Source organism: Dichotomopilus funicola (genome assembly GCF_033296635.1).
Source record: "Dichotomopilus funicola strain CBS 141.50 unplaced genomic scaffold C8A04scaffold_22, whole genome shotgun sequence".
Taxonomy (NCBI): domain Eukaryota; kingdom Fungi; phylum Ascomycota; class Sordariomycetes; order Sordariales; family Chaetomiaceae; genus Dichotomopilus; species Dichotomopilus funicola.
Window position 1 is genome coordinate 243,049 of NW_026944043.1, and position 27,936 is coordinate 270,984.

Below are 27,936 nucleotides of genomic sequence, written 5' to 3' on the forward strand. Positions count from 1 at the left end.
AGAGAGACATACAGCTCAGCAAAACCTAAAAAAAATACCCCCAAAAAGGAAAAAAAAGAGGAACAAACTTACGTACTCAAACTCCGCAAACCACAAAGTAACTACGCACGCGAGGTCCTCTCGTACCTTTTCTCCACGGCCTTTTGGGACCCCACTACCCACGAGGAGCTCCAGCCATGGCTGTCGGCCGCGAGAATGGAACCCACGGCAACGGCCAGCTAAATGGGGACAACGAGCACGCGATCCAGTACATCCCGCTCTCCTACGACAGCACCAATTCCGAAGACTCGGCCCGGCGCCTGGTGCTGGCCATCCGACCGGACTGGGCGTCATCGGCCGACGCCAACCTGCAGTTTGTCCGCTTCACCGACGGCATCACCAACACGCTGCTCAAGGCGGTCAACAAGCGGGCCGGCCTGTCCAAGCACGAGGTCGATAGCGAGGCCATCCTCTTGCGCGCCTACGGCACTGGCACCGACGTGCTCATCGACCGCCACCGCGAAACCCAAAACCACGAGCTGCTCATGCGCCACGGCCTGGCCCCGGAACTGCTCGCCCGCTTCGAGAACGGCATGATGTACCGCTTCATCCAGGGCGCCGTCACCCAGCCCGAGGACCTGCGCAAGCCCGACATCTACCGCGCCGTCGCTCGTCGCCTGGCCGAGTGGCATGCCACGGTACCCTGTATTGCGGGACGCACCGGCCACAGCCGCAAGGGCTCGCGCGTCGATCTGTCGAACCTGGGGTCGTCGTCGTCGTTGAACGGCTCGAGCTCGGCCCTGGATAGCGCCCTGGGCGATGCTGAGTTTCAGCTTGCCCTCGACGGCGTGGCCCCCGGGAAGCCACCCCCGAACGTGTGGACGGTGATGCAGAAGTGGATCTTTGCGCTGCCTACGGACACAGAAGAGCAGCGGGCCCGGCAGGCCGAGCTGCAGCGCGAGCTTAAGTCGCTCGTCTCGGAGCTTAGCCAGCGTCCGGGGCTCGGCGTCAATGGGGTATGTCCTGTCCTTTGTCAAACAAAATCCAACTAGTTTTTCTTTCCCAACTCATCGGCTAACTTTATTCCCCTCCTATCTAGCTCGTCTTCGCACACTGCGACCTCCTCAGCGGGAACGTCATCGTGCTGCCCAAATCCCAACTCGCGACCGATAAAACCTCCGACCCGACCGTCACCTTCATCGACTACGAATACGCGACCCCGTCCCCCGCCGCCTTCGACCTCGCCAACCACTTCGCCGAATGGGGCGGTTTCGACTGCGACTTCAGCGTGCTCCCGACCCGCACCCAGCGTCGCGAGTTCATATCCGAGTACATCGAGTCGTACTACACCATCCTCCGGAAACGCCAGCCCACCAACGCCAAAGTTGCGGCTGTGAACAAGGCTGCTGAGGTTGAAACGCTGCAGCAGGAAGTCGACCAGTTTCGTGGTGTGCCCGGGTTTTACTGGGGTATCTGGGCCCTGATCCAGGCGACTATTTCGGAGATTGACTTTGACTATGCCTCGTATGCCGAGACGCGGCTGGGGGAGTATTATGCCTGGCGTGAGGAGGTAACGGGGAAGCGGGAGCGGGAGGGCCGCGAGTTGCCGCTGCGGGAGAGGCGGTGGGCGCAGGAGGAGTAGTTTTTTGTTTTACTCTTTTTTACTCTTTTTTTTCACCTTTCTTTTTCTTTTTCTTTTTTTTTTTGATCTTCTTTTTATTTATTCTTTACATGTGACGCCATCATCGTGGTGGAAGAGACGACAGTCCATTTCTTATTTCCGGCATTCATCATTCATTCATAGCCATGGCATTTATTATCATCTCCTTTAAACGGGTATGTCCGGGAAGGAAGGGGAAGAATCACCCATACGTCTTTATTTTACAGAACAGCATTGTAATTTTGGAACTTTTCCTGTTGTCCTTCGTTTCCTTGTTTTTATTTTATTCATGTCACCCGGAGCATGGGAGTCATAAATGGCGTGCGGGACGGTACTGTACCGTGGGACGGGACAGGACGGGGTGAGCGGTTGCATAGGTATTGCTATATTGGGTCAAAACATTCAACATGGGCTCGGATATTGATGCCTCGCGAGAGAAAATTCAGGGGGGCAAGAAATCATATCGATCTGGGCTCTGTTGTGGCGTTGCGAGGGAAGGCGGGGGAGTAGCAAGCGGGAAGGCAAAGTAAGCGTTGGAGTTATTGGGCGCTCGGGTGTCTGTGTATGTACGGTGGGAGTTTGGGGGCGGTAGAGGAGGATGAAGGAGGAAGACACTGAAGGGGGGAATGCGGATATATATATACTGGAACGAAAATAAATTTACTTTTCAACAACTGCCCGACCCTGAACTCTATCATGGACCTGTTGAAATGATGGTGACTGCCCTCGATGTTGGATATATCCACCTCCTTGCGCCTTAACGTTGAAGTGCCTCCCCTTATGCTTATTCGTTACATCATCGACATGTATCGTGAAACGAGACACACCCACCCACCAACACACTCCCCTAAAAAACGGCCAGCGCCGGTTCGTAATTACAGTGTTGAACAATAACCCCGCTCCCCCCCTTCATACATTTGTATCCCTTTTATCTCATTTCTTCTCCATTTCCTGTGTATCCACAACTCAAGCCCCCTTGTAGTACTTGGTCTCAATAAACGGCATCTTCGTCACGGTCGCGATCCGCGGCCGCCCGCGCACCACCACCTGGACCGCCGTCCCAGCCTTGTGGAACCCATCCTCAACGTACCCCATAGCAATGTTCTTCCCCACCGACGGGCTCGGACACCCACTAGTCACCACGCCAATCTTCCTGGTCCCTCCCCCTTCCACCTTCGTAGCAATATCGGCCCCTTCGCGCGCGGGGGCGCCCTCAACGACTAACCCGACCCGACGCCGGTCGATGCCCGCGCCACCTTTGGTCTTGGGCACGAGCTGCTTCGCGATGAGCTCGGCGCCGTAGTAGCCCGCGTCGGCGCTGCGGCGGTCCTTGGGGATGATCCAGCTGAGCCCGGCCTCGACGGGGGTGGTGGTCTCGTCGAGGTCGTGGCCGTACAGGCACATGCCGGCTTCGAGGCGGAGGCTGTCACGTGCGCCGAGACCGGCGAGTTGGACTTGTTTGTTGTCGGCTCCGCCGGCTGCGAGGAGGGCTTCGGCTACGGCGACGGTGTCGGTGGCTGGGATGGAGATCTCAAAGCCGTCTTCGCCGGTGTACCCGCCGCGGCTGATGAGCACGGGCTTGGTGGTGACGGAGCCGTTGGGGAGTTTGAGGTTGGCAAAGACGGACTGGCCAAAGAAGAGCTTGTGCAGGTCCGGTACTGAGCCTTGGTCATCGGCGGCTAAGATTGAGCTGAGCGCGGTCTCCGCCTCGGGCCCTTGCAGCGCCAGCAGCCCGGTGTTGTGCCACCGCTCCTCGACCACCTCCAAGCCTTGCCCCGCGAACTCCTGGTTCCACTTCTGCACCTCCTCCGAGAGGTACGCATCGTCCTTCTCCCGGCACCCAGCGTTGGTCACGACATAGTAATACGGCTTCTCCTCACCACCACCTAGCCTCGTAATCACGGTATCATCTACGATACCCCCGCTCCCGTCCGCCTTCAGCAGAACCGACAGAGTGCTCCGGTGCGGCTCCAGCGCGCCGATGCCGGACGGCGTGACGCGCTCCAGGAAGGCGGTCGCGCCAGGGCCGGTGAAGCGGCGTTGAACCATGTGCGAGACGTCGAAGAGGGAGGCGTGGGCGCGTGTGAACACGTGGGATTGGGAGACGGTGTGGGAGGGGTACTGCACGGGCATGGAGAAGCCGCCGAAGGGGACCAGCTTGGCGTTGTGGGCGAGATGGAGAGGGTGGAGGGGGGTTATGTCGAGGTTTTCCTCCTTGGACGCGGGTGCCGATGCATAATGGCGGGTTTGAGTAGTGGCTGGGCGAGAGGCGAGGAGTTGGCGTTGTGGTGGATGGTTGGGTTGTTGTTGCTGTTGGGTGACAAAACCGCCGGAAGTTGTGGCGATACTCCTCCGGCTCACAGCGATCGTCGTAGCCGGTGTCCCGCAGCGCGCTCGGCAGGCCCCGCGCAGGGTTTTGGCGAGCGCCGTGGACCGAGAGACTTTCATGGTGTCAATTGGGCGAATCTAATGCGCGGTGTGCGGGATATGGTATTAATCAATTGGGGTACGCCGGCCTCGAGAGAGCAGAGGGGAAAAAAAGGTGAGGCCCGAATCGACAATGTCCGAAAAAGAGTGAAAGCGGGAAACGGACGAGTGACTTCAGCGGTGCATTCCTGCTGGCCCTACGTTTGTTAGCCGATATTGGCCGAGCCCGGGGTCGGCCCCGACTTGGCATGGCGGGCCCGACGCGATGACCCCTGCTCTGTTAACGTTATCCGATAAGCACCGACGACATCGCATCACCTAAGCCGTCGTAACAAGACCCGTACTGTGGACGTATCGTTTTGCAGGCCGTACGCATACGCTGTCATACAGCGTTATGCAGCCATTCCGTAGGAAACAGGGGTATCAGCTTGTATTGCCTTCTTTATATCATTCAACCCATTCATTCCCTTAAAATCCCCTCCCCGCCCTCTTCCGCACCGGCTTGACAACCGCCCCAGACGTAACAGTCTTCTTATCCTTCCCCAGCTTCGGCCTAGCCTTCCTGATTTGCGCCAGCTCCTCCTCCGCGGCAAATTCGTCCTCGTGCCGCTTCTTATCCACAGCCATCTGCGCCTCAATCTCCATCTTGCGGTTGAACTCGGTCTCGGTAATCCGCTTCTCGCGCGCCGAGTACCCCTTTTCCTTGACCGAGTAGAACACCCCGCCCAGGTCGGCCAGCCAGTGCGGGTCGACCGACGTGACGGTCGACATGTACTCCTTGGACGTCAAGATCAGCTCATGGTAGACGACATAGTCCGGCAAGAAACCCAGCCCGTACAGCGCGCTGGTCGGGTGCAGCTGGACGGTCACGCTGGTGCGCAGGTTGACGTACTCGCCGATGCCTTTGACCTTGGCGGCCTGGTGGTAGTAGCCCGAGCAGATACATTTGCGGATGACGTCCCAGTCGGTGCCGCAGCTAACCATGTCCATGTTCTGCATCTTCATGATGTCCAGCAGCTGGTCGCGCACCTCCTTGGCGCGCCGCAGCGACTTGGAGTGCAAGAAGTGCCGGATGCACCAGCCGTCGTGGTACCCGTTGGCCCGCCACTGCGTGTACACGTGTAGGTACGTCAGGTGGTCCGACTCGGGTACGAAGAACTTCTCGCGCGCCGCATCCGACTCTTCCTGCCGCTCCTTGGGCCGGTAGAACACGTTGGGGACCGACAGCATCGAGACGATCGTCACCATCTCCTCGCTGCACCCGTACGCCTCCGACATGATCAGCAGCTTCGCAAGCGACGGGTCCATCGGGAACGCGTTCATCTTGCGCCCCAACTCTGTCAGCTCGCCCAGGTTGTCCAACGCCCCCAGCGCCCACAGGTCGAACAGTGACGTCGTGATCGTATCCTGTGGGGGGGGATCCATGAAGTCAAAGTCGAGCAGGTCCTTTACGCCGAGCGACTTGAGCAGTAGCACCGTGTTGCTCAGGTTGGTCCGCTGGATCTCGGGAATCGTCTGGATGTACATCTCATCGCGAAACGCCTTTTCTGTGAACAGTCGGTACGCTTGGCCCGGTCCTGTGCGTCCAGCCCGACCCGATCGCTGCGACGCGTTGGCCTGCGAGATGGGCGTGATCTGGAGCGTGTCCATGCCCATCCGCGGGTTGTACACCTTCAGCTTTGAAAACCCAGCGTCCACCACGTACATGATCCCGTCGACTGTCAGACTCGTCTCGGCGATGTTGGTCGCCACAATGCACTTCCGGACCCCCGGGGCCGCCCGGTCAAAGATCTTGGCCTGCAAGTCCGCGGGCATTTGGCTGTAGATGGGGAGGATGCTGAGCTGTGGGGGGTCGTTAAGGGCGTCCAGCCGCTCGCGCACCAGCTCGCACGTCACCTCGATGTCCTCCTGGCCCGTCATAAACACTAAAATATCACCGGCCGGCTTGCCCACGTGGATGGCCAGGACCTGCTGCACCGCCTGGTCGACGTAGTCCTCGACCGGTGAGCGGTGGAACATGACGTCCACGGGGAACGTCCGGCCGGGAATCGTAAACTCAGGCGCGCCGCCGTAAAAGTCAGAGAACCGCTTCGAGTTCATCGTGGCCGACGTGACGATGAGCTTGAGATCCCGCCGTCTCTGCAAAATCTTTTTAAACAGCCCCATCAACACATCCGTGTTCAGCGCGCGCTCGTGCGCCTCGTCCATGATGATGCACGAGTACCGGTCCAGATCCGGCTCGTTCAGTGACTCCCGCAGCAGAACACCGTCCGTCATGTACTTGATAACCGTCTCCTTACTCGTGCAGTCCTCGAACCGGATCGCATAGCCCACCGCACTCCCCAGCTTGACTTCCATCTCCTCGGCCACACGCTTAGCCACGCTCATGGCCGCCACGCGACGGGGCTGCGTACACCCGATCATGCCCGTCTCGCCGTAGCCGTCCTCGAACAAAAATTGTGTCAGCTGCGTCGTCTTGCCGGACCCCGTCTCGCCCACCACAATGATCACCTGATTGTCACGGATCACCCGTAGCAGCTCCTCCCGCACCGCAAACGCCGGCAGAAACTCGCGCTGTTCCCGCAGCGTCTTGCTCTGGCTGAAATTACTCGCGCCCTCGGCCTTTTTCAGATGCTCACTGAACTTGTTGCTGTTGCTCGGTGTCTGGCCCTGCGTGGAAGCTTCTCCGTTCTTCTCCCCCTTCTCCTCCGCCGCAATCGGTAACGCGCTATCCGTATCCTCATCCTTGACCCCCATCAAATTCCCCAGCGCTGTCCCGGCCACATTAGTCGCCTGCTGCGCCTGCTTCGCCCGCTCCCGCTGCTGCCGCCTATCCCGCACAACTTTACTCCCTTTCCTACTAAACACCGCCATATCACTCTGCGCATCCCTCACAGCCGGCACGGGGTCCAACTGCTTGGTAAACACCGTCCGGCCATCCAAAAACGGCGGCCGCAGGTCATGCACCAGCAAATGCACCCGCGTCGCCTCCTGGTCATCTTCAAAATCCCCGCCCATATCCCGCCGCTGCGCTACGCCCGACGTCAACATCCGATTTGTCTCCCACGCGTCGACATCCTTTTGTTTCTGCATCTGCCGCGCATTCATGGGCCCCGTAGACGCAAACTGCCCAACCTTCTTCTCTACCATGGCCGCCTCGCGTTCCTGTGCCGCCCACCCGCTCTCATCCCCAAAGGGGTTGTGCGTGTCGTCGCCGAAGGTGTGTCCGCCCAGATCGTCATCGCCGCCGTACCAGTCGCGGTCGAGCGCGTTCGTCGCGTCGTCGTTGGACCCCGGTTCCGGCCCGTCAAACTCGCGCTGGCGGGGCGTGGCGGCCCCAGCTAGCCGTGAGCCGGCTCGTGGAGTGGACGATCGAGATTGGAAGGTGCCATGGTTATTGCCGCCGCGGTTGGATCCGCGCGATGGGAGGTCGCCGAATCGGTCGTCGGAGCGCAGCGGGTTGAAGTCGAGTCTTCTCCGCTTGTTTGAGCGGTCATCGTCGTAGTCGCGAGGCATGGCGTGTTGAAGGGGTGGCTGGGTTCGGCCGACGCGCCTAGTTCTTTGGTAGGAAGTTCCTCGCTGGTTGTCCACCAATTCCCCCTCTTGGGCCGTTGATGCTTTGCGTTTTCAAGACAACAAAAGTTCAAGAGGTGAGAATCGTGAGATCCACTAACATCCACACCGTCCAAGCTCCATCACCGCTGAACGGATAATAAAATGTGGAGCTTGCAGGCTGTCTCGAAGACCTGGACCGTCGCTGAAGCACAGGGGCACAGGGGTAGGCCCGATAAGATAAGCCCCGCTGCCCACTCCACTAAAAAGTTGCGGAACGAAATCTTCTATCTGAACCGGGCAGTTCACAGCCGGGCATCGTCCAAACAGAGACACTGCAGGCAGGTCAATCCGTCTTCTGGTCTCTTTACACACACATACACCATGTCTTCTATGATTACAAGTACGGCCTGGGTGCCACGCGGGTTTGCGGCACCCTTTCCAACAAAATACAACTTTGACGAGGAGGAATTCGAGCGCATCGCAAGCCTGGCCAAGCTCCAGCTTGACGACGCGCAAGAAGACCTAGAGGAAGCGCAACAGGCGGAAGCAGAGGCAGAAGCCGCGGCGGAGTCTGGGGCGGAAGAAGAATTAAAAAAGGAAAAGAAGAAGACGAAGAAGAAGAAGCAGGGAAAAGAAGAAGAGGAGGGGGAAGCAGCAAATGAGGATGGGAAAGATGCTTCAGAGTTAGTCCCGATCACCTATAGTTGTCCCCAATCTATCCTTCGGGACCCCAATGAACTAACAACCCCACAGTATCGAGATCGACGACGACCTCAAGGAATACGACCTCGAACACTACGATGACGATGACGAGCCACAAGGCGAGGGCCAACCCATGGGCATGTTCGGCAACGTCAAGTCGCTGGCCTACTACGACTCCAACAAGGACGACCCGTACATCACGCTCAAGGACGACGCCGAAGACGACGAAGAAGACCGCGAGGACCTGCAGATCCTCGCGACCGATAACCTACTGCTGGCCGCTAAGGTCGAGGACGAGCTTGCCCACTTAGAGGTGTATGTTTACGAAGACGCAGCCGACAACCTGTATGTCCACCACGACATCATGCTTCCCGCGATACCACTCTGTGTCGAGTGGCTAGACCTACCTGTCAGCAAGCCGGGCGTGGACAAGGATTCGACGGGGAACTTCGTGGCCATCGGCACGTTTGACCCGGATATTGAGATCTGGGACCTCGACACGATCGACTGTATGTACCCTAACGCCATCCTCGGGCAAGGCGGCGCCAATGGTGAAGAGGACAAGAAAAAGAAAAAGAAGAAGAAGAAGTCGAAAAAGGCCAACGATTCGTACCATGTCGACGCCGTACTGGCACTCTCGGCAAACCGCAAGCACCGCAACCTGCTCGCCTCCGCCTCGGCTGACAAGACAGTCAAGCTCTGGGACCTGCACACAACGCAGTGCGCCAAGTCGTACAACTACCACACCGACAAGGTGTGCGCGTTGGCCTGGCACGCGGTTGAGTCGACCGTCCTCCTCAGCGGGAGTTACGACCGCACCGCCGCGATAGCCGATATGCGTGCGCCCGGCGAGGCGCCTATGAAGGTCGGCGTCGAAAGCGACGTGGAGAACGTCCGCTGGGATCCGCATAACCCCAACTTCTTCTACGTCTCTACCGAGCGCGGCATCATCCACTACTTTGACGTGCGCACTGCCTCCGCTGACCCGGCCGCTAGCAAGACGGTCTGGAAGCTGCAGGCCCACGACGAATCCGTCTCCTCCTTCGACCTAAATCCCGTCATCCCGGGCTTCATGGCCACCGGCTCGACCGACCGCACCGTCAAGTTGTGGAACATCAGCCCTCAGGGCCCGTCTCTTGTCGTCTCGCGCGACTTTGACGTTGGTAAGGTATTTTCTACAAGCTTCGGCCCCGACCAAGAGGTCGCTTTTCGCCTCTCCGTAGCTGGGAGCAAGGGTACGGTGTCCATCTGGGATACCAGCACCAACGCCGGTGTGCGCAAAGCGTTTGGCCAACGAGTCCCGGCTAAGGCTGGTGGAGCGGGCGGTGAGGGCGAAGAGGAGGATCGTCTTGTAGGTGTGGAGGACGATGAGAGCAGTAGCAGCGATGAGGGCGAGGATGATGATGAGGATGATGAGGCCGCGCTTAGTCACGACGGCGACTCAATGGATGAGGACGAAGACTAGAGAACTAAGCTGTACTGTGACGTATGAGGTCACAAACAACTCTACCGTTACACCGGAATTTCGGCATCCGGGTCTGTACCCATCGTCCCGATTCTGCCGAGGGCATTTACACGGTTCGTGAGCTCGCTTGGTGGCGTTAGGTAGTGGATATACCCAAAGGCCAAAAGCTTTGCCCCGCATTCTTGACAGATTAGCGTTGTCTGTGCAGCGTCCGTCTACCGCTCCAGTCATCTTCATCGTAGAACTCCCGAGAAAATCATTGGGGGCGTGAGTGGTGTCACATCACGTATGCTATCCTGAGGTGGTGTGGCCAGACTGGTGTCATATGCCGAACCAGGGCATTATCCAGCGAGGACGATCGAGAGACCGGCCGGCGTTGCGCCGCAGTACTATTCATCTGTCGTGCGTCGCTGGCTGCACTCAAAAATTGGCTTCGTGACTCCGCTCCCAAAATGGGACATTATGCATGACGTTCCGGAAGAAAGGGACGTCGATTCACCATCCCGGCATGAGTGAACTAGCGGGCGATCCGGCCGTCATGCATTGGCTGGTGATCTGCAACCGTTCCCCGGTGTCGGTCGGCGGCCACGGCTCCGTCGTTGACTTGACGATTGACAGACGGTGGACAGTGATCGTTGTTCTGGCGATATTCTAGGCGATGATCATTGATCGAGCTTTTTTTTTTTCTTGGGAGGGCATGCGAAAATTATCCCCACCAACCTCAGGGCATCGTCTCTGCCCCGCGTGCCCAGATACAACCCTTTGCTTTGTAAACCTGCAACAGCGAGTCTTAAAAACTTAAAAAGAGCCGAGAAAACGGCCGGGATATCGCCCCAGGACAAAAGCAAAAGCGACACATGTCGTTGCCGATGGTGTGGCACCACGTGGAGTCGGTTCGGGCTTCCCCGCAAAGCATCGCCAAAGAGGCACGGACACAATAGTCCGTTCCTGCCGGCGGCGGGTGGCTTCGGACTGATCAGAGGGGAAGAGAGGGTCATCCAGGAGAGTCATGCTTGAACCGCCGGGCATCACGTCTTGAGATGAACCGCCTAGCCGCCCTCATGTCATGACTCTTGGTCCCCACCAACCCACCACCCATCACGGCGTGCGCAACCTTTCTGGCGGGTCGCTTCTTCCTCGATGTGGACAAGGTAAGATCAGCCATGCGCGCGCATGGGCAAGAAACATCCACGATCTCCTGATGAACTGGGAGGAGGTTTCAGATGGGTTCCCCTTCGAGAAGCAACGTTGAGGAGAAACGACGGTCCAATGAGCGCTCGGTCGTGGGTTAGCTTCGTTTCAACTGCAGGGACAGAGGGCCGTGCTGAACCCTGAGTGGACGAACAAACCCTATCTGCAACAGGAGAGAGGGGGGGGTGAGGGGCCATGGTCGGTCACGGTCCCAGTCGGCGGTCGGTCGGTCTCGGTCGCACAACCCTCAAAAGAGGAGAGCGCGCGCGGCCCTCTGTGGGCGGCAGATCGACGAATAGCGCAAATGAGAAACACCCTGTTTTAAGGAGCGACCGCATTCCGTTTTAGCAGCGTCAGGCCGCCACCGGCAATGGGAGTTGGGGAAGAAACACCTGACTCTCTGCTTTGGGCGAATGTTTCCACCGAATGAAATGACCCAAATCATGCACCCGTCCGAACTGCTGCTCATACCGTCATGGGGCCGTCGATAAAGTTTGACCACGTTGATGCCTGTCGAGTGAAGGCATGCGCAATGCAGGTACATGCGCACCGCAGTGGGATCTCATGCGATGAACCCTGCGCGATTTGGCGCGCTCCCCTCTCAGGGCCGGCATGGCGCACTTGGGGCTTACAGAACGGCCAACCGCGCGGTATTTGGCCTTAAGCTCGAGGCCATGTTCAGCCAAAAAGTGAGTTTGAAGGAGAACAACAGAAAATAGACCAAAGTGCGATTTTTCACGTGTTCTTGTTGTGCGCTTCCCTTAACATTACGGGCTTGCCTTCGCTCTTTCCCTTGCTCGAAGCCATTGTTGAAGGTCTGTTGCCGTGCTTGCCCCAACCGGGCGGGAAACGGAAAAGGGGAGGTGCGAGTGAGTTTGGGGGGCACCAATGAAGCTCATTGGTCCAGTCACGCCCGGCTCGACAGAAGGGCCAACCAGGAGTCGCAGAAAGGAAAGTGGCCGGCCCACCCACAGGGACAACGAGGGCAGGAGGGTTTCCTCCCGGCGCGACCAGGCCCGGTCCCCTTGCGTTCGCCGGCCCCATTCTTGCCTTCCACGCCTTCCTGCAATGTGGTTTGCTCCCGCGCAAGCGACCGAAGGGCAAATCCAAAAGACCACCCCCCCTGGTTGACGAAAACTAGTCAACGCGCTGACCGGGTCAAGATGGTACCAGTACATGCGATGCGGCTTCCATCTCTTGCCTCTCTACTGTGACCAAGGCTGCTTGAGATGTACCCCCTACCTGCAACCCTGTTTCCGCCGACGAGGAGTTTGTGTTCTCCCCAAACCTCATGCCCTTCCCTTTAATGTTTCGTGCCCTCTTCCACCACCCCCCTTCATTGCAACCTTTCCATTTCTGAACCTCCTTCCGACCTTTTGGGATCTTTCTTCCGTTCTCTCCTTCAACAGAACTTGTTGAACTGTTCAGAGTTCCACATCGCGGGTTCATTTGGACTCTTGGAACAGTTTCCATTCCTTCCTTTTCCTTTTTCCCCCTTTCTGGCAGCCATCATCGCCGGTTTCTAAGCGGAAGCACCGTCACCACCAGAAAACAACAAACACGTCTGGAACGTTCCCACCTACTACTTCCAAACGTTCCTTCAAACAACTTCTTGCGCATTCTACGTACCAGCGGCATCAAAGAACCCCGTTGACTACCTATCGAATCGGACCGGATCCACGCGCAAACATAGGCCCTACATTTGGCTGGCGTTTCTTTGTAAACTAAGCCACTGGACCTATTCTATTCACGACCTTCGTTTTTTTTCTTTGAGCCGCCCTACAGCCACGCTCTACACGTGGCGAAATTCCTCAACTTACAAGTGACGATCCCCTCCACCTATTCAGGTCACACGGTATCGACGTCTCAGTTTGGACTCCCCACCCACTTATCCTTCACAACTCTGCAGTGCTTGGTATGAGCAACCCTTAGTCGCAAGAATAGTGCCACGACTCGCACACAAGGAAGGCCCAGCGCAACGTCACACCAGCACCAAATCACACGACAACTACTTTGTGCGCCGGTTGTCGCATTTGCCCCCCGAGATACGGCACGGATTCTTGACCTGCGCCTATCAATCTTTGCCTTTTTTCTTCGACTTAGAGAAATAGAAGGTATCGTCGGCAAAGTTGATCCTCAACGCCCGCGGTTACAACTTGGCGCCAGAGCGGATTTGAATATCGCTTGTTCCTCGTCCTTGATCGGTACATCGAAACTTGTGGTTTCGAACCTGTCCTCTGCACCCAGTTTGAACGGCAGCCAGCACTACTAGAGAGTCAAGATGTCTATCACAAGGGCGTTTACGACCCGGAGGGTCAAGCAAAGTGTTCAGCTAGCTGAGGAAAAGTCGGTGCAGCGCAGCAACACGACCACGAAAGGTGCAGCCAGCGCTCTCCGGCACAAGATCTCCGGCCCGGTTGAACTCATCCACACCACCAACATGTTGTCCTACAATGCGCCAGATATCCAGCCCATGTCGGCGATATCGACAGGCTCGTCACAAAGATCTGACGACGACATGTCTGACAGCGCAGTTACAAACGGCACAACTCCTCCCACAAGTCCGGACGTTGAGTCGCCCGCGAAGATGTCAGCGGGCCCGCAACCAAACCACCTATCTTCCTTTTTCACAACTGGGCCCGCTCAGCACAAGACTCCCACTTCGGTGACTCCAGCATCGGGGCCAGTGATCCCACAGCGCACCGTATCGCACTCCAAGAAACAATACAACCTGGTGCGGCAACGCTCTGCATCGGGGCTATCCCAACAATCCCACCAGTCTCAGCCATCCCAACGCACCATCTCGACCAAAGCGAGCTTAACCTTCTCACGGTCCTCGTCCACCAGCACAAGCACCAGTGTCAGCTCAGTCCCAGTACACCATCAACATCAACAACACAAATCCAAGCTCTCCAACACCGTAACATCCTCTCCTTCGGCTCCCACTTCTCCACCCCGACAGCGTTCGATCCGGCAACAACCACCGCCTGTCCAACACAGTAAAAGCACCAGCAGTGCAAGTATCCAGCAGCACCAACATCAACAACAACACCCATTCGGCAATGAACTCGCGCAGGTGTCAGAGCTGGCGGAGGAGTACGGCGTGAAGGACCAGATGGCGGCCAACGTGGTGGACCTACAAGACCACGAAATGCAGCAGCGTGGGCTATTCAAGATCAGCGCAGATGAATACCTAAGTGAGGTGCGTAGCTTGTTCGCCACCTTCATGGTCCCATCACGACCTGTGGCCGCCGCTTGGATTTAGATGGCAGTTTTGGGTGGGCTCGAGATTGGAAATGGGAAAGAGATGGGACTACATTCACTGTACATGTTTTTATGACCCGGGATATTCGGCTGGCGGTGTGGCTTTGGGGTACACGGGATGGCTCCGGACGCGTTCATTGCAACTTGCCTCGACGGCGGGGGGGTTGTCACTTGGGAACTAAGGCGGCGACTGCTCGAGCGGGGTTAGGGATATGATCAAGATGTTCTTCTGTGTTCTCTGGATATTCCGGAAACAAAGGACATTATCATGGTCGCTCCTTTTTGGCTCTGGTTTGCCGCCCTTGGTTGGGGTTCACACCTACCGAAGGGCCCTCACAACATCGACCGCACGATTTGAAGAGGGAAGGCAAAAGGGGTAGACGGGTAAGGACGGATGCCAGGTACACGGGCGGCGTTGGGAAAATTACATTGCTTGGCGGGGTAGGGTCACGAAGCGGAGAGAGACAGATGATACATGATCATCTGTCCCCTTTTGTGATTTAGATTCGATACCTTTTTGCTCTCTTTACTTTGCTTTCGTTTTTTTTCTTTTTTTCAGCCTTCTAAGATACTCCCCGCGCTGTTTCTAGAACAAACAGCGACAACGTTGCTTCTATTCTGCATAACTTCGTCATGTGTACTTGGCATGACAGGTATTCCTATTTGTGAGGTTCCACGCGTGCAAGAGTCGTGTATGGTGTGGTGTTACCAGATCGGGAAGGTTGGATGCGGCCGTTGGAAGGTGTTGGCCTTCATCTTAGGTAGAGTGGGCCAAGATAAGGCCCGTCAAGCCAAGGCCGACCTGTGATTCCCTCTCCTTGTCATGGGTGGGATCTTTCCCTGTGGTCAAGATCGAAGAAAACAAAAATAGAAATAGATCGTCTGCCGGACCTGTTTCCTTGACCTACTTACTACCCAAGCCGCACTCACTATCCCGACCTTTATCGACATATGCTCCTACCCGTTCCACCCTGCCACTTGGTCGGCCACCTGGTTTTCCGTGTTGCTTGCTTCGGCCCGCTGCTCGTCTGATAGTACCTAGGTAGGTGGTTGAGCGAGGTTGAATCGAGTTAAGCCCACTCAGGCCAGGGGGGTACCAACAGACTACAATTTTTTCCACACGGAGTTCTTCTACGGCTGGATACGATCCCTCCCGGTGGTGTTACCTGACCTAGTTCAGCTATTCATCTATTACCTACCCGGTAGGTTCCACAAACTCTTTACAAACCTGTCACAACCGTATCTAGGCGGGACTCTTGCTAAGTTAGAGTGGGTTAGGTTCGGGCCGAGACATACGCGTCTGTGCGATGGGGTTTCGGAAAGTCTAGGCTTTTTGTGTGACGGGGTGAGTGGGCGTGCAATGAAAATACAAGGCATTGCGTGGGACGGGTTTGGTGGGGGCGACGGGTTGGCTCACGGGTGTGTACTGTTCAGTACGAAGTAGCTGAATCGACTTCGTGGTCGGTATGTACATACATACATCCCACTGTGTTGCTTTGACGATGACGACAACGCCAGCGGAATCAAGCGTACCCGCTTTGAAACTTGTTGGCCAACTAGCCGGCGAGAGTGTCTTTAGAAAATACTAGTTCTACCCAGTCGGTCAAGCCGCTGTTCATGGCCCGCCCTCCCGAGCAGGCCGGCCTTGCGGTACTCGGCCGTCATCGAACTGCCACCCGCGATGTCTATTTATAAACCTGTTCTAGAAAAAGTGATGGAAAAATGAGAAAAGACACAGCGGCCTCAAAGGGATGGTGATCTGCGGGCCGGAGAAGTGGATAATCAACTACAAGGTCAGGACCGGTCGATCTCCCGGGCGGGTGGGCCCACGGGGCCGGGTCGGCCGGGCAGCGGGTCAGGTCGGCCGGCCGAGTGGCTTACTATGTATCGGTGGCTCACGATTTGCTCTAGGCGGCAGGTGGGCCGAACTGGGCCGGGTGGCCTGGGTTTTCAGCGCCGAGATGTTTGAGGTAGTTCTGGTTGGTTATATGGGCCAACAGAACTGTAGACTTGTAGAGTTGGGCCTTGACTGTTGAAATTTAGCGTCAAGAATTCGGATCCTATGCCGAAAAACGAGGTTGCGAGAGGGGCACAAACACGTATTATGTTGGTAAATGTAGGTGAATAGAACTTGACAATCAAAACAAGAGAGCGCTGATAAGATAAAAACCAAATCACGCGTTTACTACGCAGTACGTTTTCTTATCAACGAAATGTGACCCTTTTACACAGTACTTTGAGTTTGGACATGAAGTTGTCCGGTTGAGGGTTAGGGTTGCTTATCTCCCCGATTCCGCCCCGAGTCTCGGCCGGCCCATTTCTTTGTTAACCGGCAAGGTGCATCAGCAAACCCCCCACCGTATGTAACCTTCCCTTCATCAACAAACACACGACACCATGGAACCCATCAACGCAGAACCGGATGCCGCTCCCCCAATCCTCTTCCGCCCGGGCAAGAAGAGAAAGAATTACCGGCAGCGCGCGACAGGAGAGACAGACAATGCGATTGACAGCAACACCACCGGCGAAGCCGAAACCGCCCAAGCACGAGTCTCCGCCGATCCTCCCCCATCAGGCAACGACAGACCGATGACGACCGTGGGCCGTGGTGGTTCTAGCGAGCGCGAAGAAGGGCTATCCGTGTCTGAGATACGGCGTCTACGGAATGCTCGCAAGCATCGACAGGGTGGCGTCGGGTTCCGCGCCAGCCCGTCCGGCTTCGCCGGCGACGGCGTGACGAACGAGGAGAACTCCGAACGGGGTGTCGTTTTGCACGGGAACGCAGACGCCCAGCAAGGCGCCGAAGCGGCTGTCATCGGTGGGATCTCCAGGCGGTTTGCGCCACAGACGGGGTTGGTTGGCGAATTGGTCAACAGGCACATGTGAGTTACCGCCATCACCCACCCTCTTCGAGAATGGAAGAAAACAAAAGCAAAGTTGGGGAGCTGGGGGTGGCAAGAACGGCGGCTGATCAAGCAAGGGAGGAGTACGTAGAATCCGAGTTGGCTAGACGCAAGCGGCACGCCGCAGAAGCCGCGGCCGCGCAGGAAGCGTTAGAACAACAACAGCAGCAGAGCCGCGAAGACAGCACGACGTCGACGACCGGTGACGGCCGAAGCGGGACCGGCAGCGGCCCCCTGCCGACCGGGCAAATCGACTCACAACGCGTGATGCATGGCCGGCTGCTGGAGATCGACCTCGGCGACGAGGCGCGCGCGCGCAACATCGAGATGACGGAACGTGCGAGGCGACGACTGCAGGGTCAGATTGAAGAGGAGGAACGGGAAGAGGCCGATGGCCGGCAAAAAAAAGTACGGCTGGGGCGGGACGGGAAACCGCTGCGGTCGAGGAATCGCCGGGGGAGTGATGACATCCAGCGCGATAAGCTGGTGGAGGAATTCCTCAGTGAGAACAGAAGTGAGTCTTTCCGTTTGCTACCAAGATATGATCACTTTGCTAACAACGGTTTTCAGTCGACATGTACGATTCGCCATCAGACCAAGCAGCCCATCAGACGACATGGGAAGAAGAAGACGGGGCAGCGGATGACCGCATCGCGGAGGAGTTCCGGCGCGATTTTATGGACGCAATGGCGCAGCGCAACCGACGAAGGCGGGCAACCAATGCGCCCAAACCAGGACCTCCCAAGAACAAGGACGAGATTCTTCGTGGGCCAAAGCTGGGAGGGAGCCGCAACGCAAGGGCAGCGATGCGGGATATCCTGTTGAAGGAGCAGGTCGCCAACAAGGGGAGACGGTGAGAGGTTTGTTGGTTTGGATTTGGGAAGAATGCTTTGGTCGTTCGACTCAGTTTCTACGATGGAACGGTTCTTGGCCTTCGGTCCCGACTTTTTGCCCAGGATAAACCGCTCAAGCAACCTTGGGTGCCATTTTCGCGCCGCTCAGGGTTTATTATCTACAAATCTCTGCCCTCGGCTGAGGCTGAAAGCCATCCCCCCATTGCTGGGTCGTGGCACAGACTAGCCATTGGCAAATCAAGATGGAAAGTCGGGGATGGTCACAAAACAGACACCGAAGACTACATAGTAGTGTACTATGTATGCAAACTAGAGGGAAAAAACACCACGTTACAAACAGATTGTTCTTCAGCCCAATGCAAATTTCACTTGCGCATTCTCTGGGCTGATGGACGATCGGTGCCAAAAAGAGAGACTTCCCCCGGAATTCAGTGGCAACTTATCCATGATCGTCGGTGTTCTGCTGACAAGTTGGCCCTCCCCACTTCAGCCTTGAAAGAAGCTCAGAACGCGAGCTTACTACACGATGTAAACCCGTTGAGACAGTTGTTGGTTTCCCACTTCTCTTTGTTACAATACGACCGACTGTGTAGCATATGCATTCACCTCCACCTCCTCTAACGACCTACCTTTCTCGGAACCTACCCAACTATCTCGTTCTCTTACCAACAACTGAGTGAGCCGCCGGTGTTATGCAGCGAGGCGCGCGCTCCCATTTGCGCTGTCGCACAGCAGTTGTCTCTGTGTGTCTGCTATTTAAAGGGCCAGGGTGTTCGTCGTCCTGGTTGGTCCACTCCGGTGGGATAAATGGGGCCACCCCCGGTTCGGAGTAAGCGCGGCGCTGTGACTTTGCTGCTGGGCTGGGCTGCAGACTGCAGAAGGAGGATCACCCGAAGACCGAGCGAAGGGAAAAAGGGAAGGCACCACTGGGCTGTGAGAAGGGATGGAAAGGCCGGGGGATTTTATGCGAGCTATCGTGTAATTCTTTCGGTTGGCAGCAAATTGTTGATTTGGCGTATCTTTATCTTGATCGGCTTGACGGAAGCCTGTCCACCCACTGCTTGGGAAACAAACACAAAAAAGGAAAGAAAAAAGAAGGAAAGAAAAGAAACAAGACAAAGCCGGCAGACAACCCTTGCACCCTCGAAACGTTTGGCGCCGCTTTGGGAATGGCGCGGGCGGGACAAACAAGGATTTCGGGTTGGGTTGAATGGGAGCTGTGCCGCTAGCCCGTGGCTTCCCATTTGCTTTGGGCTTGGGCTGTGCAGACGGGGAAGGAGGGCAGGGGAGGAACCGCGCAATCCTTTCCTTTCCAGCTGAAGGGCCAGCGAGCAAGCACCGAGCGAGTGAGCGGTTTGGGTTGGGGGGGCCATTGGAACGGACGTCCACATGGATGGGGGCGTGCAGGTAAAGTTGAATGGGTTGCTGACAAGCCTGAGATGGACGGATTCTGAGCCTTGTCTTTCGTTCAGTCTCCCCTCAACACGCGCTAGGCTGCTCTTTTTTCCCTGTCACTGCTGCTGGTGATTTGTTCGCTTGCCTTCCCCATCACGAAAACATTCCCAGGTTCTGTGTTGTCAAAGTGGCCGAACGAGCAAACGAGCAAGTGCAGGAACGGCAGGTCGCCCGAGGCCCGGATTGAGCCTACCACGCCCCCCGTCTCAGATCGGGATCAGTGTTGCCGGCTTTTCCCTCAGACGACGCGAGCAAACGAGCGATGAACGACTGTCGGCGACCTTAATCGAACACGAAGCGGACGAAATACGGATACTCGGCAAAAAGAGTGTCCCTTGAGGGCTCGACGACAACATGCGGATAACGATAGGGCAGCCAGACTGGCTGGCGACGACCGCCATCGCACTGGTTCTTACAATCCCCGGGACACTTGCCAGTAGTAGCAACACCTTCCTCAATTTCACGTACGGCTTCGGCGGCTCCTTCTCTGCCTCCGCCGCGCCCTTCATATCCTACGCCGATGCCCAGCTACGCTCGTTTGAATGGGAGGCCAACAGCGTGCTCGTGCAGGAGGTCTACCTTTATCGTGTCGACGGCCGTGGCGACCCCTATGAGGTCGGTTATGGAAAGCGGTCGACGGGCAGCGGGAGTGCGCTGCCAGTGGGCTCGAGCTCGACGGTCGATAATGGGTTACCGAGTGAGACGCCGGGGCAGAATGGTGCGAATAATGGGGGTCTGGGACGAAGGATGCCGCAACGAGATGGTCGAGGTATTGACAACCGAGCTATGGTGACGCTTGTTGGTGCGTTTTGAATCCCCAAGAATACCGTAGAATGTGTTCACGGCAGGGAGCTGTTGGGCGGGAGTATTTACGGACTAACACACCGCAGTGAACGCATCCGAGACCTCCGGCCAAGTCTCCTTCCCAAACGAAGATATTAACGCCCTCGGCTCCACGAGCCTGCTCTACTTCAAGGCCAACTGGGACAACGGCACGAGCTACTCACGCCCGTTTGCCATACGCCCCCCGAACTTCGACCCGAAAACCGACCCGCTCTATTTGGACTCCAACTTTACCAATGGCGTTCCCTACCATTCGGAATACGGCACCCCCGTCCCGCCCAACAAAGACGGCACTGGAAGTCCTACCTCCGGCTCCGGCATTGGCGGCGAGAACTCGGGAGATGGCGGTGTTAGCGGCGGCTTGAATCCCACCGTGTCGGCTAACCCGCCATCAAACAGCAGCAGCCCCAGCAGTAACGGTGGGCTCGCGACAGGCGCCATCATCGGTATCGCCGTGGCTTGTGGTATTGTCGGCCTCCTTCTCATAATCGGGGTCGCCTGGTATCTACTGCGCCGCCGACGTCAGAACAAGGCAACTCGCATCCCTGGCGGCGACTCTACGTACGATTCAATTCACCACCGGGGCCATGCCGGCGAGGAGCTTATCGCCGAGAAAGAGGCAGCAGCTGCCGACGTTGATGTCGCGCCGCACTCGCCGTACTCAGACGAAGGTACGACACTGAACGGCGGCCCTGGCCCTAGCGGTAGTGGCGCAGCAGCAGCAGCAGCAGCAAACGGTGCTGCTATTGAACCCACAGCAGCCGGCGCGGTCCTAGCATCAACAACCGCAGCTGCAGGGGCAGCGGGGGCCGGAGCCGCCGCGACGGGAGCACACCACCTTGAAAACCCCCCACGCTCCTTCACGCCCTACTCAGACCGCCGTCCCAGCGCCGCCGGCACCGGTACGCCTAGCGTGCGGACGGCCTCACTCGCCCAAACGGCCCACACCGCCGGGAATGAAGACGGCGCTGCTCCCCCACGGTCACTCAGCGCCATCCCAGGTGGTGCGAGCGCGCCCGGACGCGCGACGCCACGCGGGTTGACGACGCCATATGCGCATCTAGTGGAGGACGGGATGACGGAGGACGAGATCCGGCGATTAGAAGAGGAGGAGAGGCAATTGGATGCGGCTATTGAGCAGGCGGGGAGACGGTAAGGCAATACTGCCGTCGCGCTATGCACATAGGGGAGGAAGTCAAGCGGGGCTAGCAAGTAGGTAGGTTGGGAGGTAGGCGTCAAGGGAATGTTTTGGGATTGATTTTACCGGATTTCTTGTTCATTTTTCTTCTCATAATTCTTTTTAACACTTGAACAAAAATCTGCCGGTCGCTTTCACCCGTCGTTCGCTTCTCGGAAAAGCATCATCAACATGATCAGCAGAAAGGGTTGGGGAATGATTGAATGAGTGAGATGGCTCGCAGAGAGGGGGGAGGGAGTGGGAGAGAGAGAAATAAAGGAGCAGAGGGTTTGATTGCCCGGGAAATGGGGTTGCCACGACGTTCGTTCTTATTCTTGGGATATACAGTACCTGCTGCCGGGTGGTGGTACTGTGGCCATGAACTGAGGCAATATGCAATATACCCACTTTACTTATCTGTTTGCTTCTGTACGAGGTGACGGTTAAGTGGGAGTCTCATCTACACATGTTTCAAGTGCTCTTGTCTTGAAGCAAAGAGACTGTTGAAGCTGTTTTGGGGGTCCCAAGACCATAAGGAATGGCATCTGGACAAGCACATCGAAGAGCTTTGTTTATAAAACTCAAACCCGTTTTATAAGCGATCCACTAAAAGTTCAACGCACCCAGCAATTCCGCCATCCCAAACGCCAATCCCTAGCACCTTGAATCATACAAGAAGCCGCCGTCAATTTTCTCAAGTCCCGTCTCATAGCGGCCGACTGTTGTATCTACTACTCTTTCGGCCCAACCTCCCAAGATCCCCTATCACGCGAAACACGCCGTGGGAAGGACAGAAAAGCGCAAGCCCTGTTGCACTGCCCTGGATCTCGTATCCTCTCACCTCACCTCGAAAAGAACCGCCCCACCATGTTGCTCGCAAGGCTCCCCGCGAGGTTGCCTCCACTGAAGGCGCTGCCCGCAATATTCGACGCTTGGCTGAACTTGTCGCACCTTGAAAAGGCGAGGGTGTTGGTGATTGTTAGGACGAGCGCGATAGCTGTAGGGGAAACCCGGTTGGTTAGCCATTTGTCCTCTCATACACATACACACACAGTCTCTCTCTCTCTTGCTCGTCCTCTCTTTACTTGGACAAGCAGAGAGGTAGGTAGGCAGGTAGACACTCACCAACAAGCGGCAACCAGATAAACTTAAACGTCAGAACCGCCACAAGCACTAGCAGAATCCACAGTACCGGCTGGGTGTACATGGCGATCCAGAAGAAACGGCTGTCGGTAGGGTTGATGGTCTTGGTACCCGGCTCGCTGCTCTCAAATACCCAGTGCGACTCGCCCGTCGCCGGGTCGACCTCGTTCCACCAGCGCAGCCCGACCAGCCGGCGCCCGGCGATATTCTTGAGGTAGTAGAAGTCGGCTGCGAGGAGGAGAATCGTGATGATGAAGATCATGACACTGTGTAGGTTTGCCGGTGCGTTAGCGGGGCAGTTCTGGAGTTATAAATTGAAACATGTTTTTGATTCGGGATGCGGTTCGCCATACAGGTTATCCGTGAATAGTAGGCCGAAGAGGTAGACGAGGAGGCTCGCTAACATTCCAATCTTGTCAGTCGCAAAAGCCACATATATCATCATAGACAGAAAGGCGCAATCTAGCGCAAGACAGCTTGGAGTGAGCCGCGTGCGTGCCAGAGACAATGGAACGTACAAATCCGAAAGCCCAGAAACGTCAGTAGCGTGATTGGGTGCGAGCTCAAACGCCATGAGAGCGACCCCGGCGTGGCCTGTGGTTGCTCCATTGTCGCGAGCAGTGTGTTGCCGTCGTGGGGCGGGTTCGTTGGAGGTTGAACGCACAGGTATCCGTAACGAAGCGCTAGACAATGGGAAGCTTGTCGCGCGCTGCTGCGGCCACCGAGGTGTGTGTGAGATACGTAACCCGGTCCACTTCAGCTAACAGCTGGGGTGGTAATCAAGGGTTAGGGTTGTAGGTACAACTGGATAACCTCGGGGCCTCGGACAAGGGTCCCCTTTCTCCACCAAGCTCACAACCTCACTTACACCCGCTGTTCGGTAACATTACGGATGAACATGGGCTTGCCGACTGTCATGATTCCGAACTAGAAAATATCTGTTGTCTGGGGGCATTTTCTATCACGAAAGACCTTCAATCTAGGTCCAAACTCCCCTCAATCGTAAAAATACAGCGGATTACACAAAACATACTCTGAGCTATGGCGTCTCCGGTACTGCCAACGCTCCGCCGTGCATTGCTCTACGGTTCGAACTACACCAGAGATGTCTGCCTACGTCTTTCTGCTAACAATAGTATAGTCCCCGCCTCATCTCCGAGGTTTCTCGCCAGATCGGCTAACCTCAAAGTCGACAACGTAACCTACGATCTCGAGGACTCAGTCACAAACGACAAGAAGGTCGAAGCGCGTTCCGCTTTACTCGAATACCTCATTAACCTCCCGCTGCCCTCACCTTCAGGTTCCTTTTCGTCTTCTTCTTCTACTTCACCTTCATCCTCAACGGAACCACCACCTTCTTCCAGTCCCCGTGAGATCGCCGTGCGCGTGAACGACGTCTCAACCCCCTGGGCAATCGAGGACATCCTCACCTTTGCCCCTTTACCCCAAGTCCAAGCCCTCGTCATCCCCAAAGTCAACTCCGCCGCCGACCTCACCACCGTCGTCGACGCCATCCGCCGTGCCGCACCGCACCGTCTCGGCATTCCCACTACCACTACAGCAGAGAGTAATCCCAACCATCCCAACCCCAAACCCCTCGCCATCCTCGCCCTCATCGAATCCGCCCGCGCAATCATGGACCTCCGCGAGATCTGCGCAGCCCACGCAGCAACTACAACAATAACAACACCGCCAAACCATCTCCTCCGCGGCCTAATCTTCGCCGCCGAAGATTTCGCCCTCGATATGAACCTGCGGCGAACAGAGGGCATGGCCGAGATGGCGTACGCGCGCAGCGCGGTAGTGACGGCGGCACGGGCGTTTGGGTTGGAGAGTGCCATTGACGTGGTGCGGACGGCGTTTAAGGGGGGGGATGCGATGGAGGGGTTGAAGCGGGAGAGTGAAGAGGGGGCGGGGATGGGGTTTACGGGGAAGCGTGAGTTTTTTTGGGTCTCTTCTTTTTTTCATGTCTTTTTTCATATCTTTCTTTTCACGTCTTTTTTTTTGTCTCTCCCTTTCTCTCTACCCCCTATCTTCTGATTTATTTCTTTGCTGTGTCTTATTTCCCAAATCTGCTACCACACACAACTAACCAACCCGCCACAGAATGCATTCACCCCAGCCAAGTCTCCATCGTCCAGGAGCAGTTCAGCCCCAGCGTCAGAGACATCATCAAGTCCGCCTGTCTCGTAGTCGCCGACGAAAAGGCTGTTGCCCTAGGCAAGGGATCTTTTGGCTTCTCTGACTCCATGGTCGACGCCCCCGTGTCTAAAAAGGCTCGGTCGACGCTGGCCATTGCACAGCGGTTGGGCGTCAACGTCCAGCAACTCAAACGTGACGTAGACTTTGAGGACGAGACGATGCCGGATTGGAATCGTCGGATAGGCATTGTTTATGAGCAGCAGGGGCTGGCGCTGAGGAAAACAATGGGTTTCGATACTGACGTAAATTAGGAGGTAAAGTACCCTACTTGTTTCTGTACATCACTAATAAAGTCTGGTGCCGTGCTCCCAATCCGCCCCTAGGCCACGCTTTTGTTCCTTTACCCCATATGTCTCCAACAAGGAACGGGAACGGGGAGAGACCCCGGGAGGGCCAACTTCTTGAAAGCGAGGCACCTCGTTCTCCACCGTGTTAGGTGCCAGAAAAATTGGCTTTGGACAGAATCCACCCCCCCTGGATATCGCGAGGGTGTTGTCTACTTTTACCGGGCTTCCAAACCCGGGTACCCCGCACAGCATCGGCCTTCGGCCGTTCGGGAAGAGGTCAAAGTTTATGCTGGGGCGCCTGCCGTCATCCCCCGCTTCCCTGAGAGGCAGCTCAGCCTCTTCCTCTATCCTCTGAATAAACTGCTCCATATTTTCTCCCTCCGAGCTCCCGGTGCCAGAGCACCTAACGCCGTTGAATTTGGAAGGGTCCTCGAAAATGGCCTTATGGAGATTGGTGTCATCGCGTCGCTCGGCCAGCAGTGCTGGCACATACGAAATTGGTTGGCCTTCAATATGTTGTGTTGGGTTGCTGTGACTTGTGATACGGTGACCGACAAGTGGAGCATATTCAACTTGCGGCTCGACATACGGCTCATAACGAGGAGGTTTCAAAGTTGACCAGCTTTCGTTCTCCAAGATGACAGGCACTTGCGGAATTGCGTGCGTAGCCCCCCGGATCGAAGCAGGTATCTCGTATCTCGCCCCATTCACGGGAATTTGCTTCTCCACTGCCTCCCCCTCGCAAGCCTTTTCTATTTGCCCGTGGTGAGTTTCTTCCGTGTTTGGAGTTGGGTCGGTTTGGGCTCCAGCATCCTTGCATATTATTGTGTTTCTCGGTCTCTTCGATGGAGGGTGCTGCCCATGTCCCCTTGACTCTGACAAAGATGGGCAGTTTTGGTTCTGGGAGATCCTGCTGAGTGTTTCGCAGGCACTGCGGTGCGAACCAGTTCTCATGGGGGAGTAGCTCCCTGTACCATACTTTTCGCCGCGCCCCTCATCCTGTCGGAGACGGGAACGTTTAACCCGGGATGGGACGTCTTCGTAGCAGTGACCTGAACGTCCGGGGTCTAGTTTCTGGAAGGCTGGCAGAGAGCTCGAATATCGGAGCAGCTCTCCATACTCGCTGCTCGCGATGCCCCTGTGTGATCGTCGCGGGCTATTCGACAGCTCGCGGAGCTCGCGGCGGTTAGCTTGAAACCGATGGTCGGTGGTGAGAGCACGCCCGCTGCTCTCGTAATCGTGATAGTCAAAATCTCTGGCTGAGGCTTCTCTTTGAGGTACTTTGCGGGAGAAAAATGCAGAGAATTCCTCCAGCTCTTTGTCTTCCTTTTGGCTCCTGCTGAATCTTGATTTTGTAGCGTTGGGATCAGAGACCGCCCGCGCTAGTCTCTGTGTGAGTCGATTTGCTTTTGGTCCCTGTTTGCTTGCTGTTGTCTCGTCAGCGACAATCAACTCCCGCGACCGACTTCCTAGAGGGCATCTCTTACCTCTCACCAACATATGACTGCCAGGGGTTCTTTTGGGTTTACATTCGTCGTCCCGATGAGATGGATCCCGCTTCTTTGCATACACTTGGTAGTCGTACTTGTTCTCGCGGGTTTTGTGCCGCGCCCTCTTCTCGAAGCGATGGTCCAAACCTTTGGCCCCGTTCAAGGATCGGACCGGGGGTTCTGGCGGAGACTTTGTCCTCTTCTTGTGTTTGTATCCGTAATGGTTAACCTGAAACGGCCGCGGCGTTATGGACCGGCTTCCGTCTTCGATCTCCCGGTGATGAGTATCCCGGACCTTTGTGTCTTGCAGCCACGACTGAACAAAGGCGTCGTTCTTTTCCTTGGTGCGATATTCCGGCCCCTCTCCTAGGCCTTCTACCCCTCCAATACGCTGCTCAGTATGCCGGTGCCTCTGCGGCCTTGCAGTGCAACTGCCTGCTCGATCATCGGCTGTGTGGTACCTGTTGCCGGTATGGTGGTCGATATACCCACGGGTCATTGTCTTGGCGACGATGCGAAGGCTTGTGTACTCTTCGGAGTGAATGATTCCCCGTACGATGGTGAAATGCCGGCCTCACCAGTCGTTGTGGCTCCCCTAGTTCCCCAAGGTACTAATCACCTAAACGCTACGGTGGATGTGACACAACAAGAACATTAAGAACTATCCAACTCCACTTACAGAGTCAAAAACGGGTAAGAACGTTGTTCTCTGCAGCATAGACAGAAGACACAACCCGTTTGTCCGAGGGGCCTAGTTATAAAAAAGGCAGGAGGGACCGAAGGGGTTCCACCCCGTCGAAGTGTACCTCACCCTAGGCCTAGACATTCTTCAATATTCAACATCTTCCAGGTTAGTTCCAGATGCGCCTTTTATTCTAGCGCGATATTGGATTTCTCATATAGGGCTTGGTCTCGCCCGTCGTCCTTTACGTTGCCTTTGATGTTCCTCCCACAACGCAACTGGTCAACGTAAATACTCACTCGAAATATCGGGCAATCGGATTCACGATTCAAAGTACCCAAAGCCATGTTGCTTCCTACGTACTCTTATAAATCACCGATGAATGACCTACCTAGCTTTCGCAGAGACAGTGAGCGTTTGTTCCTCATAGATCCTATATTCCCGTCAGCTGCCACTTAACGCCCAGGGTCCAAAAGCGAGACTTGAACACCGAGGTCTTACCAGCCGTATGGTTGCTCTCCTCGACTCTAAGGTCTCGAGATACGTTATGACAACGCCGTTCAATGGGCATAGTTTTGTACGCATACACGAAAGGCCTCATGGACTTGGGTCTTCAAGCAAATCAGGGGGTCTCAGAAGATCCTCCCCGGCCGTGTA

At 56.3% G+C, this 27,936-nt stretch overlaps 9 protein-coding genes across 9 annotated transcripts; 6 read left to right on the top strand and 3 right to left on the bottom strand.

The window, feature by feature from the left end:
* Positions 1–176: 176 nt before the first annotated feature.
* On the top strand, positions 177–1,621 carry C8A04DRAFT_36434 (kinase-like domain-containing protein; the record flags this gene model as incomplete). The annotated part of the gene is made up of 2 exons (XM_062783526.1): positions 177–995; positions 1,079–1,621. The coding sequence occupies 2 exons, from the start codon at positions 177–179 to the stop codon at positions 1,619–1,621; spliced, it is 1,362 nt and encodes a 453-aa protein (XP_062638039.1).
* Positions 1,622–2,605: 984 nt separating this feature from the next.
* Positions 2,606–4,087, bottom strand: C8A04DRAFT_27606 (uncharacterized protein; the record flags this gene model as incomplete). Its single annotated transcript, XM_062780341.1, has 1 exon — positions 2,606–4,087. One exon carries the CDS (start codon positions 4,085–4,087, stop codon positions 2,606–2,608), a length of 1,482 nt encoding a protein of 493 aa, XP_062638040.1.
* A 447-nt stretch (positions 4,088–4,534) lies between these two features.
* Positions 4,535–7,582, bottom strand: C8A04DRAFT_27607 (P-loop containing nucleoside triphosphate hydrolase protein; the record flags this gene model as incomplete). The annotated part of the gene is made up of 1 exon (XM_062780342.1): positions 4,535–7,582. One exon carries the CDS (start codon positions 7,580–7,582, stop codon positions 4,535–4,537), a length of 3,048 nt encoding a protein of 1,015 aa, XP_062638041.1.
* A 420-nt stretch (positions 7,583–8,002) lies between these two features.
* Positions 8,003–9,788, top strand: C8A04DRAFT_11297 (WD40-repeat-containing domain protein; the record flags this gene model as incomplete). The annotated part of the gene is made up of 2 exons (XM_062776911.1): positions 8,003–8,304; positions 8,375–9,788. The coding sequence occupies 2 exons, from the start codon at positions 8,003–8,005 to the stop codon at positions 9,786–9,788; spliced, it is 1,716 nt and encodes a 571-aa protein (XP_062638042.1).
* Positions 9,789–13,260: 3,472 nt separating this feature from the next.
* Positions 13,261–14,244, top strand: C8A04DRAFT_36438 (uncharacterized protein; the record flags this gene model as incomplete). The annotated part of the gene is made up of 1 exon (XM_062783527.1): positions 13,261–14,244. One exon carries the CDS (start codon positions 13,261–13,263, stop codon positions 14,242–14,244), a length of 984 nt encoding a protein of 327 aa, XP_062638043.1.
* A 2,396-nt stretch (positions 14,245–16,640) lies between these two features.
* C8A04DRAFT_27610 (hepatocellular carcinoma-associated antigen 59-domain-containing protein) lies at positions 16,641–18,003 on the top strand (the record flags this gene model as incomplete). Its single annotated transcript, XM_062780343.1, has 3 exons — positions 16,641–17,125; positions 17,224–17,660; positions 17,717–18,003. 3 exons carry the CDS (start codon positions 16,641–16,643, stop codon positions 18,001–18,003), a joined length of 1,209 nt encoding a protein of 402 aa, XP_062638044.1.
* A 1,806-nt stretch (positions 18,004–19,809) lies between these two features.
* On the top strand, positions 19,810–21,454 carry C8A04DRAFT_27611 (uncharacterized protein; the record flags this gene model as incomplete). The annotated part of the gene is made up of 2 exons (XM_062780344.1): positions 19,810–20,257; positions 20,346–21,454. The coding sequence occupies 2 exons, from the start codon at positions 19,810–19,812 to the stop codon at positions 21,452–21,454; spliced, it is 1,557 nt and encodes a 518-aa protein (XP_062638045.1).
* Positions 21,455–22,317: 863 nt separating this feature from the next.
* C8A04DRAFT_11306 (uncharacterized protein) lies at positions 22,318–23,227 on the bottom strand (the record flags this gene model as incomplete). The annotated part of the gene is made up of 4 exons (XM_062776914.1): positions 22,318–22,472; positions 22,601–22,884; positions 22,972–23,017; positions 23,137–23,227. 4 exons carry the CDS (start codon positions 23,225–23,227, stop codon positions 22,318–22,320), a joined length of 576 nt encoding a protein of 191 aa, XP_062638046.1.
* Positions 23,228–23,659: 432 nt separating this feature from the next.
* Positions 23,660–25,071, top strand: C8A04DRAFT_11344 (Pyruvate/Phosphoenolpyruvate kinase-like domain-containing protein; the record flags this gene model as incomplete). The annotated part of the gene is made up of 4 exons (XM_062776932.1): positions 23,660–23,705; positions 23,760–23,928; positions 23,983–24,554; positions 24,725–25,071. The coding sequence occupies 4 exons, from the start codon at positions 23,660–23,662 to the stop codon at positions 25,069–25,071; spliced, it is 1,134 nt and encodes a 377-aa protein (XP_062638047.1).
* Between the last annotated feature and the right edge of the window lie 2,865 nt (positions 25,072–27,936).